General features: G+C 40.1%; 1 protein-coding gene across 4 annotated transcripts in view; it reads left to right on the forward strand.

Moving 5' to 3' along the window:
- The window catches only part of THSD7B (thrombospondin type 1 domain containing 7B), a 413,810-nt gene that overhangs the window by 272,622 nt on the left and 120,876 nt on the right, over positions 1-20,312 (forward strand). For all 4 annotated transcript variants that reach the window (XM_083493189.1, XM_083493188.1, XM_083493191.1 and 1 more), the window contains 2 exons: positions 5,405-5,537; positions 8,092-8,195. In XM_083493189.1, the coding sequence (XP_083349315.1) occupies positions 5,405-5,537; positions 8,092-8,195 (237 nt within the window). The remainder of the gene's footprint in view (positions 1-5,404; positions 5,538-8,091; positions 8,196-20,312) is intronic.

A 20,312-nucleotide genomic window follows, 5' to 3' on the forward strand; every position in this document is an offset into this window, starting at 1 on the left:
CAAATAAACAATCCCTATCATATCAGCACAGAAGATAAAGTGATAAGCTTTTGTTTTCGTTTGGATTCAGGTAGTGAGCAATACTATGTACCTAGCACCTTAATCCTATGAATTGGCTTTTTGTGCAGCAGTACTGATGCACACTTCTGTAGCTAAAGCATTGCAAGCCGAGAAGAGCTCCATAGGTCTGTACCACTTGCCAGAAACCCAACCCAGCCTCTGATTTTTTAATATTACATTTTCATCATTAGTTTCTCAGTACTTGCAGTCTACTAAACCCTTCACAAAATGTGTTAAGAACACAAGGACCTGGCTACAGATTCACAATTTAGAGCCAAACTAGACATATTAATTTATGGGTCAAATTAACATGCATGTGATTTAATTTAAAAAACAAACAACCCTGACATGTAAATAGCTACTGAGAAGCAGAGCAGCCTTGGAACTATTTCTGTCCTTCTGATGGTAAGTTGCATCCCTGGTGGAGAAATGACTCTAACTCTCTCTTTTCTCCCTCCCATGGAAAACAGCCTTTCTGAAGCTGCTGTTTTCATTAGTGGCAGTGGAGGCTTTCCTTGAAATGCAAAGGACACACAAAAAGTAGGCAAGTATAAGACAGACAGAGCTGGACTGCTGTGAAAACAGCTCACTCCTCTCTGCTTTCCCCACTGGATCAAATCTTAAACGTTTTCAGATTGCAAAGGTAGTGTAACCATTGCCCTAATCTGAATTGGGCTGTGGCTCAATCCAAATCCAGCATAGCCACACATCACTCTTTTGCACAGACTTCAATGTCATGTGCATGTTATGGAGCAATGATCTGGAAAAGTTGGAAAATTCTGTTTGAAGACCTTGAAGATATGGGCTCATTTTCAGCACAGGGCTATTTGTTGTTTGTTCTAATTTGATAGGATATTCAGGTTCCCCCTCCCATCTCCTAAAGTACAGAACTATGCTTTGAGCTAAATCATTGGATAGTGGAAGTTTTCCCATGTGTCCAGTGGCTTTCTCAGAAGCTCGATGCTAAGTGGAGTTGGTGGCGGCAAAACATTCTAGAAATATAGTGTGTTGAGTATCAAACAATCCATAGCCATTTCATCCCCCTTGAGATTTCATAGCAAAACTGCCATCAGAAATGTGGTTTTCAGTGAGCACTGAAAGCACAGGAAAAGCTCAGTCCAGCTAAGTCATACTCAGAATAAAGCAACTGAGATCAATGGACTTAAGATGATCATAATTTATTTCAGTGGGTTTACTCTGAGTATGACTTAGATAGAACTCTCAGGAAAACGTAGTGTCAATATTGTTCTCCCCTCCACCATCACCTTTTTAAAAAATACAAGTCATTCCATCTCAAATTAAAATGTGATTTGCACATCAGATAATATTTTTTCCAGATAAGTAGATTTTTACATGCTTTATGCAGAAAGTTCTCCTGATTTTTGTACAGTAATGCCTAATTCTGTTGTCTGCATGAAAGTTATAATTGTTCCCATCATCTTTGGTCTTGTGTTCTCTGCCTCTACAAAAATTGAAATACACACAGTAAGTTTTTCTCGACAGATTTTTCCTGTCGTGAATAGTGCTTTAATTAGTTGTTTGCTTTTTGTACTCTCAACAAACTGTATATGAATAAGGAGAATAAATTAACTACTAAATTACTCTGTTTATTAAATAATCCTGTAAAATAAAAAAAAACCTCCTCCAAATTAATTATTTAACCTCATTGGCAGAGTTATCATTCTAATATGATTCTAAATTAAAACTGAGTTGTGGGAATTTTGTTGCTCACTTGGTTTGCTATTGAGATGGCTATACTGGAAGTTCTTTAATTTGTGCTGCACAATGAAAAATGCAACATGATTGGAAGTTTAGAAATCAGTTCATGTTCTATGCATATGAATTAAATAGGAGAGATTATTTAACAAAGACAATATGTAACTAAATGCCTAAGCCACAGACGAAGCAGGAGGCAGTTTTACATATCAGATATTAAATTAAATATCTGCCAAAATAACAAGCGGCTAGGCAAGCAACTTTCAAACAAACAAACAGAACAGATATTGGCATTGGAGCAAATCCTTTGCCTCAGATAAAATACAAAAATCTGAACTGGGGAATTGGTGTCCAACTTTCCCACCTATTGCTTGTCCTTCAGCTAAATGTCATCAGACTCTTTTCTGCAAAGAGTTGTCATACACTACAAATGCGCGTAGATGATATTTTGCTTAAGGAGATAAAGAGGTGGAAACTAGTAATTTACAACAAGAATTTGGAACAAAGCACAGAGGTCCTGCCAACAGCACAGCACACAGTGGCACCACCACCAACAGGGCTTCCTCTTCCAGTCCGAAGGCCCAAAGTGGTTGATATTAGGTCCTTGGGTCCCAAGTCATTTAGAGCTTTCCATGCTAGTTCAGCCACCTTATATTGGGTGCAGTAGCTCACTGGCATCCTGTACAGTGCTCTGAGGAGCAGTGACACACCGCCCCGTTTGGCTGCCTACTGACCAACCTGGCAGCAGCATTCTACACTAGCTGCCAGAACATCTTCAAGGACAGTTTCACATGACATGCATTACTGTAGTCTGGACAAGACATCACTAGGGCATGGAAGGAAAGTACAAAAACAGAAGAACATCCAAAGCGATATAAATAAAATATTGTTCAGCAGCACATTAGAGACCAACTAAGTTTGTGCTGGGTATAAGCTTTTGTGTGCATGCACACTTCTTCAGATATACTGAAACAGAAGTCACCAGATCCTTATATATAGTGGGAGGGTGGGGTGGGATTTTTCTCAGAAGCGTAGTAGGAGATGGGTAATTGATTCAATGGGAATAATAATAATAATACTGTATTTTTCGCCCTATAGGACGAACTTTTTCCCCTCCAAAAATGAAGGGGAAATGTGTGTGCGTCCTATGGGGCGAATGCAGGCTTTCGCTAAAGGCTGGAGAGCGAGAGGGGTCGGTGTGCACCGACCCCTATCGCTCTCCAGGCTTCAGGAAGCTCTGCGCAACCCTTGGGAGACCGGCGCGAAGCCACGCCGGGCTCCCGAAGGTTGCGCAGAGCTGCATTCCCGCAAGGGGGGGATATTTTTTCCCCCTTATTCCCCCCCAAAAAACCTAGGTGCGTCCTATGGGGCGGTGCATCCTATGGTGCGAAAAATACGGTAATAATAATAATAATTTATTATTTATACCCCACACATCTGGCTGAGTTTCTCCAGCCACTCTAGGCGGCTCCCAATCAAGTGTTAAAAACAATACAGCATTAAATATTAAAAACTTCCCTAAACAGGGCTGCCTTCAGATGTCTTTTAAAAATAAGATAGCTGCTTATTTCCTTGACATCTGATGGGAGGGCGTTCCACAGGGTGGGTGCCACTACCAAGAAGACCCTCTCTCTGGTTGCCTGTAGCTTTGCTTCTCACAATGAGGGAACCGCCAGAAGGCCCTCGGTGCTGGATCTCAGTGTCCAGGCTGAACGATGGAGGTGGAGATGCTCCTTCAGGTATGGTAAACAAAGCGATGTGCCTCAAGATGCTGGGGGTGGGGTGGGGTGGATATGGATGTTATTTCCAAAGCAGACCAACATGTTTTGGCCAATTTGCATTTAAAGATCTTCTTCAGAAGTTAAATTGGAAAGCAGCCTGTAGAGATTCCTGTTAGATATATCTCTCATAAACATTATAATCAAGCACCATATATGACATAAGGTATGGGGCAGCTGGGCATCGCTTGAGGAAAATGTCCTCATGAGCCAAGTTAAGTTCCCTACTGGACCCAATAATGCATGCAAGCATAGATTCACAACACCTGCTGTTTTGTCTTAGTACACTTGAAAGAGCTTCAACAAAAAAATAAATAAATGCTGCCTTATTCTGGGAAAAAGAGAGATAACATCATTCTAAATAAAGTGATGTTTGGAAAATTTGGGCGGCTTAAAGAAGGAAGGAGGGGGGAAATGGCTGTGTTGAATACTGTATTTTCCCCATATCTGTGACAATAATTGGAGTGGATCTCAATGAGTGGTTGAAGTTGTTTAGATCGCATATAACTGCGTTTTTAAAATATGCATTTGGAGTGTTCTTTGTAGTAGATTGAATTGATGACATTGCTGAAATGGTTAAAGTTGTGTACAATTTTTTGCAATGTTTTGACATGTCAGGTTCTGTAAAAATCCATATAAATAATAAAAACTTATTTTAAGAAATGGCATGATCTAGATCAGCCTGCCCAATCCTGATGCCCTCCAGATATTTTCAGCTACAAATCCCATTACCTATGAGTATTTACCATATTGCCTGGGGCTGAAAGGAGTTGCAACCGAAAACATCAGGAGGACACCAAGTTGAGGAACAACCTACATAATTAGAGGATTAGAGTTGACCATGCAGGTCATAGTTATGGGAAGGGGGTGCCTGCCCCTAGGAGGAACTGCCTGCTATTTTCCATCCATATGGGAACATACAGGAAGGAAATATTATTATTATTGTTGTTGTGGTTGTTGTTGTTGTTGTTGTTATACCCCACCCATCTGACTGGGTTTCCCCAGCCGCTCTGGGCGGTTCACAGCATATATCGAAACATAATGAAACATGAAACACTAAAAACTTCCCAATACAGGACTGCCTTCAAATGTCTTCTAAAAGTCAGATAGTTGTTTCTTTCCTTGACATCTGAAGGGAGGGTTTTCAACAGGGAGGGTATGTAGAAGGCCCTCTACATACAGTTGAATCATACAATCCCTGGATATGCAGAATGAGTCCATTATACCCTAATTCATTAGGTCTAGAAAATATCTCGAGTAGCATGGCATTGTTTAGCAATAGCATGTATAGAACACCATGCTTAGTGGCACAGATGTTAGATATGAATATACATTGACATCATGTGATGGTTCATCATCATTGCCTATAGAACGATAACAAGGTTAACACTTTAGGGGTTACAGTGGTCAAGGAGACCTGCTGCCCTACCCTAGCAAGTGCCTTCTGTTTCTTGCAATCCACAACAACCAACTACTATCCACATGTATAAAAAACACAGTTCTGGGTTTGTTTGTTTTTAATGTTTCCTTGAACCCTCCACAGGAGCAAGGCCTGTCCCACACATGTAAGAAGATTGTTGGACTGGTGTAAGAATATGATGCTTTAGATGCCACATGTTTGTTAATCTCTAACCCTTTTCTACTCTCTCTCTCTGTCCCTGGAATTTTCAACCTGGTAACAAACGGAAATAAAATCATATGTTTTACTAGATTCAGTGTAACCAAAGGCAGGATTTGAAGTTTGACACTTTTCAAATCAAAGGCAAAATCACTAATGCATGAAATTACCTAACTGTGAAAGAAAGAAAGATAAACCAACATTTTGCTACCGTTTTAAAATATTTTCTCAGGTAATGCTTCTGCAATGAAACAGTCCCGCTACAGGATTATTATTCAAGATGCTGTTAATGGAGGACAGGAATGTCCAGACACCTTGTTTGAAGAAAGGGAATGTGAAGACATCCCTCTTTGTGCTGTGTACAGGTATTATATATATACATATGTATATAAGAATGTCTAAATATGAGGGTTGCAGTACTGTATTCACAAAACGGCCAGTAAATTTAATCCTTGTTTGTTGCTTTTCATTGGGACATTGAAAATAGGCTAATATCTTTTTGGAAATACAGGATGGTATCCAGCCAACTCTTTTTTGTCAGAACATGGAATTTCTATTTGCGCAAGGAACTCCCCCATGTGCTCTCTCCCTTCCCAAATCTGCTTCAGAGGGCTGGGGTGAAACCCATAATAGCTTTAGGGGGCGTACGGGGGCAACAGGAGGAGATGGAGGAAGGTTCCATTGCAAAGGCAGATATTCTTGTTCAGTATACTTTTTATCTTCAGATACAAGGCAGTAGTTCAGTTTAACCTGATTTCTGCAAATCACCGCATTGATGTTGAGTTTGGGAAGATTGCACCAGCACTAGAATCCAACATCAATCCTCTGACTTTGTGCGGTGGTGTGGTGTCTGCTACCCTTGAACACGTGGTACCGTGTTCACTCCTGGAGAAGCCCAACCTGGATCCTATTGTTTTTAACAATTAGCATCTAGTGGCAAATACACATTTCGGGGGTAAAGTGGTGGAGAGAGTAGTACAGGAGAGAGTTGCAGGAGTTCCTTGAAGATATAAATCACCTACAGTCATACCTCGTGTTGCATTTGCTTCAGGTTGAGCGTTTTCAGGTTGCATCCTGCGGCGACCCGGAAGTACCGGAAAGAGTTACTTCCGGGTTTCACCACTCGCGTATGCGCAGATGCTCAAAAGGACGTCTTGCACATGTGCAGAAGCGACGAATCGCGACACATGCACACGCAGATGCGGGTTGCGTTCTGTTCATGTTGTGAACAGGGCTCCCGAACGGATCACGTTGGCAACCAGAGGTACCACTGTACTGTAGATCCATCTGGGTTCAGGACTAAATCAGCTGTGGTTGTCCTGATGGCTGACTTAAATTGAGACAGGGATGAAAGGAGTATGATTCTGCTTCTTGATATCTCAGTGCTTTTTGATAACATTGATCATGGGTTGGGTATTGGGGTTACTGTTCTTCACTTACCTACAGGGTTCTGCACTTACCTACAGGGTCAAGTCTAGAGAGTTACATTGGGAGGCTGTGTTTGGCCCTGTGGTCTTTGTGCTATGGTGTGCACAGGGTACATTCCTATTCTTATGCTGTCCTGGGGGATTCCCTAACCCTCCATAACAGACTTTTGACGGGCAATGGTACGGCAGTAGGAGTCTGATTTGGCAAAAGTTATCTCTTCCCCTTCTCTCTGCTTTCTGGCGGTGGGAGTGTCCCATGGATGAAACTCCATTCACATAATTTCTGGATTAAAGCCATAGTTATTCATTTATCCAATGTGACCACTTGCTCCATCCCACAATAATAATTAAAGTATAATTCAAACTCTGTAATTAGTTGTTATCTTTTTTAAAACCCGTTTTGAAATACCGACACATTGCTTAACCTACTGAGACAACATAGCTATCTTATCATTGAAAAAATGTGTATTGCCTGTTTGAACACTCCAAATAAACGTTTATTTTAATAAGTGATTCACATAACTCTTAAAAAGTATGATTGTTTAAATTAAGCCTAGTGTAAATTTAGACATGTGCTTAAAAAGCCAAAGCACAATTTTGAACTCATCTGTGTGCATTCATCTGTATACTTTTGCAAATAAGGATGCTTTTGTTGGATTGAAGCTCAAATGGATAAATGACTCTGAGCTGGTTCATGGTTTATCATGATGAGAACATGTTGCAGTGAGCCTAAGGCTGATTCATGCTTCCCCTCTCCTCTTCCAGGGCAGCCACAATGAGAATATCTGAAGCTTTTGCTTCTGCTTTTGAGCATACTTACGTTTAGCTAAACTGTGGTTTGCTGAAGCAAACTCACGTTCTGAAGTTGGCTTAAAAGCACATACTATTGCCAAATTTAACCACATTTTGTCAGGTTTGGAAGAAAGAATGAGCTGTGGCTAATTGAAAGCTTCAGAACTGGTCATGGCAGCAGCAGATGAGGAGAGAGGAGGTGGATTTCATGAGGAGGAGGCTTGCTGCAGATGAAGCCATACTTTTTTACGTCCAAACCTGCCCATTTAACCAGTAGAAATATATGTTGTTCTTCACCTAAGTGAATGAGAGAACAGAATGCCTTTACTCCTTCTATAGCAGGAGTGAGAAGTCTTCTCCAGCCTGAGGGACATGTTTTGTCATGAACCACCTTCCAGGGTCTGCATGCCAGTGATGAGCATGGCTGGAGGTACAGGGTGATGGATGGGTTACTGTAACAAGATAAATAAGGTGTCATTTATTGCAAATATAGGCTTCAATCAGAGGAGCCTTGGTACGTTCCAAACGTTTTGCATTGCATCCCAAGTCATCACAGCCAATGTTCAGAGAAGGAGAGACTTGGTGTTTAAAGTGTCAGGAGAATGAGACTGAATCAGAAGCTGTAATTAATCGTTCTTTTCTGAAACAAATAAGTAAATCAGAGTATATAATCATAGCTCATCTTTTGCTGCAATTCCAGCTGGAAGATCCACAAGTGGAGCTGGTGTATGTTGGTGCCAGATTCTGTAAGACAAGGTGTGCTAGGAGTCAATGAAGCATGTGGTCACGGTTTGCAGTCAAGAGGTAAGAATGCACATTTTGAAATGCTGGTTTCCAGAATATATTTTTGTTAGCCAGCTGCACCTTATGCCATCTAATACTTGGGCTTACATTGGAGTGGGAAGCTACCTTTTTTTGGCATTCAGCCATTCCTCCAAAGGCCAGAAGTAGGCATAGCCTATTTTATATGTGTGTGTATGGATACAAGCTATAGAAACAGCAGACATATGCACATGCAGACAACACACACACATGCACACACCCTCACACACCACCCATACACATTCATGCACAGTCTTTCTCACACAAACGTTGCGCACACCCCCCCCCCCACACTCATAGGTCTACACAATCAGCATCACCAGCCCTGGGATGGGGAGAGCTGGAAAGTTATGTGCATAGTAAAATGCAGTTTCCCCCCCTGCCACTTGTACCAGTGCTGGGATACGGGTGGAATGCTGCCTTTTACTCAGAGAATAATGGGGCTATTTCCAACCTCACCACTGTGGTGCTAAGCGCTAAAGTTGGAGAGAAAAGATCCAGTCTTAGTTCTAATCAACACAGCACTAAAATGGGAGATAAAACTCTCTACTTATACTTTGAGTACCTATACATTTCATTTATTGCCTCCCACTCTGCTTTATACTTTCCTTGGGTTTTTTATGAAGCCATTCTGGTGACTGTTTTGGTTTTTCTTAGTATTGTTAGTTTTGCTGTAGTATGATTTACTATTGTTGATTTCTGTTTCAAGTCTTAATAATAAAATGTATTTTTAAAAAGGGTTTATTTGTAATCTTAGTGCTGTGGTGATTAGTGCAAAGATCAGAGATTAAAGACCCTTCTACCTTCTCTTTTTTGAAGATTTATTTTATGAGGCCTTTGTTGGCCACTGATAAATCAGTTGGTTTCTTTTTAACTTGTTTGTTAATCACCTAATGACTGCTGTTTCGTTTAGAGTGGTGATTTTATTGAACTTCTGGTTTGTAAAGTAATTTAGTAATTTATGCAGAATTTTTAATGCACAATCCAGTCACAAATAATTGACATGGGCAGGAAGAGGAATATAGATGCTGATGTGTCTATACACGATGCAAGAGAAGTGCATGCAACAAAAGTATTGGTCAAGGCGCTTCCTAAAATATTCCATTGCTGACTCAAGAATGGATACAATGGAAATGGAAATGGTTGTCAATAATTAACTCCATGCTTTCTGAGGAATGAGAAAAACTGTAGGAGAACTTGTCTTTCAAAAAGCATGTTATTCCATATTTTAGTATGACTTGTTGGCTCTATGAGTATTAGTTCCTGGAGCATGATAATTAAATTATAAAAGTGCAACTTTGAGAGCACTAATGTGGGAACCTGAAACAGACTGGTGCTATTGAGAGGTTAAGCACACCCCTTGATAACAGTTTTAGTACAGTAGCTGAGGTATCTAGTTGTTAGTCATTCCTGCTAGAAAAACAAACAAAACACTTTAATGGAAGGTTATCCCAGTAGAAGATGATCACATGTACAGTACCATATGTTTGAAAGTTTAGAATTTCAGTTTTTAGTGATGAGCTGTAACATGTGCATAATTTGGGAGCAATAAAAAAAAGTCTGTGCAGGGAATTGAAGTAAGTAAATGTTTTAGAAAAATAGAGAATAAAGTTAACTGGGAGGTTTGGCTGCACGGATTTTCATTTCAGAGGTATGAAGGCAGTTGCTTCTATTGGAATACCATTCCAGATTTATTTCTCTTTCTATTTGCTTTATGATTTGTTGTTCTTGGTTTCTTTTCCCAGTAGATATGTGAGCTGTCTGGATTCATTGTCAAAACTTTAAATCCTTTTGTAAGACTTAGGTTGGGTTTTGTTGTTGGGTTTTTTTAAAGATAAAAAGATTCTAAAACAAAAACTCTTATACTTTCCAAGTTGATGTTCAACATCTCCCACTGCAAATCTGAGTTTACGTTTGTGAAATAATAGTCATGGATATTTATTAGGAAAAGTTCTATAGAAACCTTTTTTTTTTAAACCAAACAAACAGTTCCAAATTATCTCCTCCATTTTAAGTCAGTTAGAAACATGCAAAGAGTCGGATGATATGGACTACAAAGAACTTCCAAATTGCTTTGGGTTCTGTAGCGCATTGGGGAGACAAATTGAATTAAAACAATTCTCACAGATGGGCAACGGAGGGATAAGAACAAGAAATGTGAGAAACAAGGTACTAGGATGTGGGATTAGATATCATTGTCCATTTAACATGGGTAGCTCAATAGTACAGTTTCCTCATCTTGGCCAGTGGTGAGGTAACATTTTACATTGTCTCTGGAACTAAGAGACCTAAGAACTCTGCTTGCAGAATATCTATTTGTTTGTTTTGGATTTTTTTAATTATGTATTTTGTGTTTTTTATCTTGTATTTTTATGTTGTGAACTGCACTGGGATTGTCGGGTGAAGGGTGGTGCTCAAATCTAATAAATGTGACGTCTCACCAGTTAAGCAAAATACATTAAATGTTGTGGTGCTCTTGTGGGTGGGGCAAGCTGTGAGGTGAGGGTGGAGGTCTGAGCAAGCTGTGAGGAGATAGGTGCAAGGTAGTCAGTGAGCTATAAAGGGAGGAGGAGATGGTTAGGTGCAAAGAGAGGAGGGTTTGGCCAGGTGTGGGGGAAACATTGGCAGAGGGGCTACTGGGTAAGCAAGGTGGGAGAAGAGAAGTGAGAAGCATGGTGTATATACTGTAAATATAGATATAGATATATATTTTTCAGTCATCCCAGTGCATGGCCAAGAAATAAGTCTAAAACAACAAGATAAAAAACTAGGTACTTAATTACCACTATCTACCAATATTATAATGCTTTTGAGGTTAAAATATCCTTGACATATCCTTGCTTGGTAGTTACATGAACTTATTTACTAATTATGAGTCATTTCCTGAAAATAACATTTCAAAATTGAGCGTGTACATCTAAGGTAACATTTATGATTGGCGATAAGTGGTAGAGCAGTCATTTAAGGTTTCGCTATAGCAACCTTGTGGCAGAAAATGAATCACTGTCCTGTTATTTAAGGGTTCTAAACAATGACTCTTGCATGTAAAGGGGCACCGTAACTTAAAATACTTTTGTGTGTGTAAGAAATTCCGGGGGGGGGGGTTGTATAGATAATTTTCTGGTTCAGAATATAGTTGTGGGGCTTCTGAAGCTACCACTCCAAAAGAAAGAGCTCCTGTCCCTTGTTGGACACACTAGACTCCTGTACTGATGTGCAAACTCTGTGCAGTGTCCATGGGGGCTGAGCTGTCCTTTCCCACTCCCCTCAATGTACCAGCCTGCCTGGAGTTCTTTTCTTAGATTACATGTTTATGTAGCTGCCTACACTTACAGAGCCTGGTGCTCTATTTTGTGGCATTTGCACTTTGATTTTGTAGCGGTATGAATGGAACCTAGACATTTTTAATTTTTTTGTGTTTTTTTTTTTGCATTTCGGCTGTTCCTGTGCAAACACTGGGCTGCCATTCTGCTTGTGCAATGGAACTGCCCCCTCCTCTCCTGTTCCCTGCAGCCTGCAGCCCCATGCACTCTCAAAATGTGCTTCATGGAGTTGGTAGACCCTCTAGAGTAGATTTTGTGGATGCACACAGAGAGGAGAGGAAGCCCCACTGCACAAGTGGAACTATGCACTTGCAGCATTGGATGCAACCCATTGTCTCCAATACATGCACTTAGGGAGAAAAGAAAATGGCCTGGTGCAGCCTCAAACCTCCTGACTGCACACAGATTTTGACCACATGTATATAGCTTAAATCCTCTCCTTATTGAATGTTAGAGAACTGGAGCTCCTTATGTGTCAGTTGCAATTTTAGTAGCACCGCTCTGGTTGCCACTGCATAGACTTCCCCCTCACCTTAACTGTAGTCACCCCAACATCATTTGCAGCCACATATTTTGACAGTAGAGCTCTGGAAATGATCCACTGGAAACAAATGAGTTCTCAGAGCAATTCAGGACAGACTCTCCAGATCTCAGAGTTTCTACCTTCTTCTGCATCTGAGAACCTCCTGGGGGGATAAATTGGCCATGCCAGTATACAATAAATTAATCAGTTAACTTTAAATGACTGCATATGAAGCTATCGTTGATGACCTGATTATTATTATTTTTGCAGAAGTCCTGGGTACACATTAACCTTGGGGAAATCTGTAAAGGATTGCCATTGGCATACTATCCATTAGACAAGTGCTTGAATTACAGCACAATTTTATTTCACCTTGCTAATTCACTGCTTGCTATAGTCTTATGTCACATCCACTTTTTCATCTAGGGTTTTTATCATAATAAATTCATTCATGTTCTTAAGATAGAACAGCAATTTAAATAATTGGATGGTTATATGGTCAGAAGGGTGGGGAAAGGAATATATCTATCTAGTATCTTTTTTTGCTTTCAGTTCCTATTACATGTACACCAGTTAAGTATTGTTTTTATGTTATTAATCTGCACTCAAATGTAAAAATACAGTAGTACCTCGGGTTACAGACGCTTCAGGTTACAAACTCCGCTAACCCAGAAATAGTACCTTGGGTTAAGAACTTTGCTTCAGGATGAGAACAGAAATTGTGTGGCGGCAGCAGGAGGCCCCATTAGCTAAAGTGGTACCTCAGGTTAAGAACAGTTTCAGGTTAAGAATGGACCTCCAGAACAAATTAAGTTCTTAACCCGAGGTATCACTTTATTGCCTTTTTTGTAGCCATCAAAATAACAGCTTGTGCATGTTGAGTCAAATTAAATGCTTTCTTCAAAGGTGTCCTTTATATCCTGCAGACCAAAGAGTCCCTCTGTTTTAAAAACATTCCTAAGAAGATGGATCCCTGTTTCATGTCATGCCCCTAATTCAAGGACAAAGCAGAGCTTTCCCAAAGCCATCTTGTTTATTTTCTTGTCAATGCTATCAGCCCCATTCTAAACATGTATAGTTGGGAGTAAGTCTCACTGGGACTTTCATGTGGAATATTAAAGGTGACTCCAACATTGCAAGCTGCCTCTCATCTAGAAGCAAAAGCGTTTGAACTTCTCCTCACAACCACACCAGAACAGGGGGTGGCGAGTGCAGAGGCCTGAGGCTCACCGTGGTTCATTCTTGCAATGCTAAATTTCACTTTAAGTGCAATCTAGCCCAAAATTGTTCTATCAACACTCTGAAAACCAAGAAAAGTCTTTATAGCAATCTGACCTGACAGTGATATGTGCAGTGTTACATTTTAACCAAAGGCAATTTAGTAATGTGCCGAGTTTCAGCAAAAGGAAGATGATAAACATTGTGTCAGGCAAAATTATACACGTGACTTCAGTGCAAAAATAGGCAATGTTCCCCCTCTGATGGCTTTTTATATATAGTACTTGCACATGAAAAGTAAGGCACAGGGAGGCCGGAGTTTAGAGCACCATACTTCTATCCAAACTGGGTATTTTCTCCTAGCATAATACAGAAGACTTGAATTACAAGATAAATGCCTTATGCAAGAAACATTAACAAAATCAAAAATAATGAGAGCAAAAGACTTGAAGGGACATCAAAGCTTTTCACACTATGGCTTTCTCCGTTAATGGGAAGGGATGAGAGACCCACCACCAGATCAATGAGAAATGCGCCTGTTAAAGTCAGGTCTAAATGTACATAGTTCAGAAGCGATATTAGCATTTCTCACTCATCATCAGACAGCTGGTTGTGTGGGAGCTTTATTTAATAGTTTTTTTGGGGGGGAAGGCACTTTTGTTTAAGGTGCTCCTACTTTAATGTGGAAAATGGTGAAGGGGTGATGAGAGAGTGCAGGGATCCTTTTAAATATCATTCCTTTATTAAGTTTGGTCCTCCTTAGATTTCTTTTATCTACTGTTCAGTGCCTTTGATTCAAGTGACCATCTTAGGCAGTGTATTCCTCCCTTCTTTTTCTTTCTGTTTTTTTTTTTTAAGTGACAGCAGAGCACTAAGCAAGAGTATATAGTAGATGAAAGATGTCTTTAGAGATCCAAACTGTTCAGGGACTTGCTCAAGAGGATGAAAGACATAATGAGAGAGGAAATGAACAGCAATCTCTCTTGAACACTGAAGTGAGTTTCTTCTAGTTGTTATTCACTTTACACTATTTCATAGTGAAACTCCTATTCCTCTGTTTAAGGGTTGTGTCGTTCCAGTGGCCTGGTTGAGACTTTTCACAATGATTATTTTGTCAGAACAGAATTTGGTTCCTCCTCATTTGAATTTGGTATGGTATTTGGTATTCGGCTGTGGCCTGTGGGTAGCATTCTGAGGAGAACGAGACATGAAGAGTCACAAGCTATGGATTAAAGCCAATAGTAAGAACCAAAGTCCAAACCAAGAGGCAGGATCAAGATGTAACCCATAAATCTGGATATTGGTATATGCACCCTTTTTATTGGTATATGCACCCTTTTTATGAATGGCTTCTAAATTTAAGTATAAAGACATGCCATGCCATGGGGGACATTGTATTTTGTAGGCTGGAAATATTAAGGGTGAGGGAGAGAAATCCCCGGGGGTAAGGGAACACAAGGTGCAAACATACAGGAGTAGGCCACACCAGAAAAAGCATGGCTTGACTGGTAGCTAATTGGATTCTTTTATTCTGTGACTGTGTCGACCACAGCAAACTATGGCAAGTTCTTAAAGAAATGGGAGTGCCTGATCACCTCATCTGTCTCCTGAGAAATCTCTATGTGGGACAAGAAGCTACAGTTAGAACTGGATATGAAACAACTGATTGGTTCAAAACTGGGAAAGGAGTACGACAAGGCTGTATATTGTCTCCCTGCTTATTTAACTTATTTGCAGAATTCATCATGCGAAAGGCTGGGCTGGATGAATCCCTAGCCGGAATTAAGATTGCCGGAAGAAATATCAACAACCTCAGATATGCTGATGACACAACCTTGATGGCAGAAAGTGAGGAGGAATTAAAGAACCTTTTAATGAAGGTGAAAGAGGAGAGCGCAAAATATGGTCTGAAACTCAACATCAAAAAAACAAAGATCATGGCCACTGCTCCCATCACCTCCTTGCAAATAGAAGGGGAAGAAATGAAGGCAGTGAGAGATTTTACTTTCTTGGGCTCCATGATCACTGCAGATGGTGACAGCAGCCATGAAATTAAAAGATGCCTGCTTCTTGGGAGAAAAGCAATGACAAACCTAGACAGCATCTTAAAAAGTAGAGACATCACCTTGCCAACAAAGGTCCGTATAGTAAAAGCTATGGTTTTCCCAGTACTGATGTATGGAAATGAAAGCTGGACCATAAAGAAGCCGAAGAATTGATGCTTTTGAATTATGGTGCTGGAGGAGACTCTTGAGAGTCCCATGGACTGCAAGAAGATCACACCTCTCCATTCTTAAGGAAATCAGCCCTGAGTGCTCACTGGAAGGACAGGTCGTGAAGCTGAGGCTCCAATACTTTGGCCACCTCATGAGAAGAGAAGACTCCCTGGAAAAGACCCTGATGTTGGGAAAGATGGAGGGCACAGGGAGAAGGGATGACAGAGGACGAGATGGTTAGATAGTGTTCTCGAAGCTACCAGCATGAGTTTGACCAGACTGCAGGAGGCAGCAGAAGACAGAAGTGCCTGGTGCGCTCTGGTCCATGGGGTCACGAAGAGTCGGACATAACTAAACGACTAAACAACAACAACATTCTGTGAAGGAGGAAGAAGGAGAGGGAAAGAGGGAAAGGCAATGGTGATGGGAAAACTATTGTTGCCATATAAAGAGAAAGGACGGCACTGGGGATTTGGCAGGCATGGATGCTTAGATGCAGCAAGTCAAGCTTGGGATGTAAATCGGGCTGGGTAAATCTGCCCTTAAGAGGGCAGGTAATTAGGGAGAGTAACCAAGAGATTGAAGTAGAAAAGTTGTAATGCGAATATTCCCTTCTTCAGAGAAAGGGGGAGTGAAGAACTTCCCTTTCAGTTGCTCATGGTGACATGTAAGTTCAAGGCTAGGCCTGAATGCCAGAGGCCTTAAGGCTAGGACTGCCCTTCCTTGACAGACTACAGGTTATTTCCTTTCCCATACAACAGAGACAGATGGGGAAATAAATGTAGATAAGACTGTGGTTCCTTTTGGCTCTGTGCTGGTTCAGTTCTCAGAGCAAGTTATGTGGGATCATTGACCCCCCCCCCCATTGAAAAACTGAAATGGCTTCAAAGGTGAAGCTTGATGGTTTCCCCTTCCTTGGGTTCAATCTATACATATACATATAACTTCTCCTGCAAGTAGGAGATCCTAGGGTTCAATGACCTCCTCACATGATTTTAAGACAGTGTGATGTTGATTTGAATTATTCTATGAGTCTATGAACCTCCTATGGTTTCTGCCCTCTTCCCCAAATGATTTCTTCCACAGCACATTTCAATGTATTCTTAAATGCAGTACTTCTTTTCCTAGCCTTTTTTTATGTGGAAGACTTAACATATTCTTGCCATGTTTCTCTGATCTGCCAGCTTTTCATATGCAGAAGTGATTGGCATGAGGGTTCTCTCCACGACACGCACACACATATGCATGCAGTTTGCATTCTGAGGTGGTAAAGGCCATTTCTTCTTCTTTGCCCTTACACTTCACTCTACTATCTGCCCATCCCCTGTGCATGGACCTTTCTTCCATACAGAAAAGGGATAAGCTGTGTTCAGGTATTTTCCTGAACGTTCAAAGGGTTAAACTGGGGTATGGAGTGCACATGCAACGCTTCTCCAATGTCCCTGGTCTGCTCTTCAGAACTTTCTGCAAGTACTGTGAAGTTCCAAAGAAGCTTTTGAAGTGTGTTCAATTAAAAGTGCTTGCAAGCCCCTGGCTTATCAGGGTTTTTGATTGCAGGGACAATTTATAAGTGAATGTACTTAACAACTGACTTCAGACCCAATCATGCAAAGATCTGCATGATCTGCAATCATGCATACCTGGGGATGCTGGGAGGTGGGGCTTTCATGCAAGCGTCTTTCCCACCTCCAGTTTAACCCTTCACCTGCTCAGGTTAATGCCTGAACAAAGCTATATATCCCCCCCCCCCAAGAAAAAATCCATGATTATATTATAAATGCATACTGTGAGTGAGTATTCAGTTTCATGAAAAAATAAAATTTGATTTATTCTAAGCACATTTGGTGCATCGTAATTAACTCATGTGGTAGGTGATTAGAAAAATGACATTGGCTTTGTGGAACGGTGGGTTTTATATTTATTTTCAGAATGATTAATTACCGTATCCACATAAAAACAGCTTTAAAAATGCTTTTGTTGTCTATTTCATCTCTCGCTTGCAACGGCTGATAGCTTATTCAAATAGTACATACCTTCATCCGGTACAAAAAGAAGAGCAAAGAGATTTAGATTATCTGCACTGATGAGCAAAGCCTAACAGCAGGTATGTCCTGCCATTGTCAAACCTAGCTTAAAATGTTATCTTACACCTTAGAGTAGTGTATACTTTTTCTATTTTATACACCCCCCCCCCCATATTTTTCGCTCTATAAGACGCACCTAGTTTTTGGAGGAGGAAAACGAGCAAAAAAAAAAAAATTCTGAATCTCAGAAGCCAGAACAGCAAGAGGGATCGCTGCGCAGTGAAAGCAGCAATCCCTCTTGCTGTTCTGGCTTCTGGGATAGTTGCGCAGCCTGCATTCGCTCCATAACACGCACACAGATTTCCCCTTACTTTTTAGGAGGGAAAAAGTGAGTCTTATAGAGCAAAAAATACGGTATATATGGTAAACTTTAAAGGTGAGTGGAAACGAAGAAAGAAAATCCTACTGGATGTGTTTTCAACATTTTGAGAGATAAATAGAATTAATCCGAAGCACATTACCTGCTGAAAGTGGACCTCTAGACCTGTACACTTTAAATCTTAACATGCAAGTGATATCTGCCAGTTGTCTTTCCAGCTGTGAAATAAATCTAAGTTTATTTAAGTTTATTTCCCTGGGAGTGTTGCAAAATGCTAGTATGTGTTGAGATTTCTGATTAGGATGGTTATTTTAATATCAGGCAGAGTTGAGAAGAGAGTGATCCCTGAGTGAATCAAATAACCTTCTATACCCACTTGTTTAGCTGTTGGCTTTGCCCAGCGTGAGAATAAAACACATAGGATGCATGTTATTTAAAATAGGTATATATCTTCTCTCCATCCCATTCTTCTGGTTTCCTTCTATTAGCAAATGATTTGCGATACCGTTTCAGCTGTGACAGGTAATAATCCTATTTGGCTGCAGAATTAAATATGAAAAGTACTTTATATAGCTAGATGGGTCCCAACAGTGGCAAATGGAAAGGTGAGTGTTAAGTGCCCCATTTGTTTGGTTTGTGTCACAAACACCACTGGGGAAAGATGCTTAATATTTTCCTTGCTAGTGAATGCCCTTTTAAACTGCCAGGAAAATATATTTTGAAAATTACAGCCTTAGCAGGGGGGTTCTGGTTTTTAGTGAGGAAAACAACTCCGCAAATGTAACCATTTGAGACATTTTAAGTAACTTAGGAATGAATCTGAAACTTTGATGCAATTATGTTCTCTCATATTTTCAGTGGTAGAAACAAGGAGTTCCAACGGATTTCTACCCATTCGGCATTTAATTTACATTCTAGCTTCACTCTACCCTCCCCACCCTGATTTTCTTCCTCTTAGAGAAAGCAGAAGGTATCTCTGTGATACAAGCCTATACTTTATGAGATAAACAAATGAGTAATTCAGCGTTTGTCATCGGGTATGTTCCATATACGGACCAAGTCATAATTTTTGAATTGTCTGTTAACAAACACTAAATCAGAACCTCTTGTTTTGAAACAATAGTTGTATTTCATAAGGTATATTTGACACTTCATTATCTTATCTGTGAGAACTCCCTTCTTCTCTGAAACAATATCTCTTCAGTTGAACTTGCAGTAAAAGTCAAGGTCGTAGCAGCTTGAGAATAAAGTTTTATATGGGAATTACCTGCCTTGCTATGGAGAATACAAGTAAATCAAATGTGCTGATAGGATATCTAAGTCTACAGCTCCTTGGCTTGTGTTTTATTTGAATCCAGTTGAGAAGAATTTGTACTGCACCTTTTTATAACTCTATCCTCCTTGGCGAGTCTTTCTACAGAAAGTTTTCTACTAGAGCTAAACCCATTGATATAGTGGGGGAAGGTGGTTGATATATGTGACTGAAATGAGGAAACACTTTCCCACATTTTGTGCATTGCTATTTCTAGTGGGATATCATAGACATTCTCAAATAAATCTAACTTGCTTTTTTGGTTGATTACTGCCTTTGCAGTTTGAATTTATCAGTTGGTTCCCCCATCCAGCCTTTGATTTTGCTGTAGAACAAATTTTCATGGAAATTGAAAAGGCAAGAATTGATGGTGTTTTGTTTCATCTGAATAAAAAAGACTTGCAAAGAGATGTTGCTGTTTATAGATATCATACCTAACACTTGCAAGATGTTTTCCATGAATAAATCCATTGCAACTAATGAAATATTTGATATGACTAGATAAGTTTCAGTACATTAAGGACAGAAATCTTTAATTCATAAGTTTTATAATTGCTTTCTAAAATGTTGCCAGTAGGCAAAGCCTGTGTGTTCTGCTAATCTTTGCTTTAAGGTATAATTTGCCAATAGTCTAATGTTGTTGGCATTTATCATGTTAAAAAGGTTTTCTGTTTCTACTTACAGAATGTCTCTGGATTGATTGATGGGAGCAATCTAGTTTTTATAGCATGCTGAAACTATTTAAAACATTTTTTTTATTGATGATCCCTTTCTAGAGTAGCATAAAATGCTTTAAGCACTATGGCCACAGTCCAACAGCAGCTTGAACATGTCTATTGAACTTCTGTGACTTCACTGCCCATTGGATTGTGGCCTAAGGCTACAAGTCACATCTGAAACTTAATGGCAATATTCCCATTTATTAGAAGTGATGAGTTAAGGTTACATTTATAGCTCAAGTGGCTACCTAGTAGGAACTCTAGTTCTCTATGGATCGACCATTCCAATATACAACAAGGTAATATAATTAACTCTTGCAGTTTTGTCAGCTATATTTCTTGCTTGCAAAAGAGTTTTTGCCCCTTCAGTGCATTGGCCACCTGC

The sequence above is a fragment of the Podarcis liolepis genome (assembly GCF_965112155.1).
Source record: "Podarcis liolepis genome assembly, chromosome: 1".
NCBI lineage: Eukaryota > Metazoa > Chordata > Lepidosauria > Squamata > Lacertidae > Podarcis > Podarcis liolepis.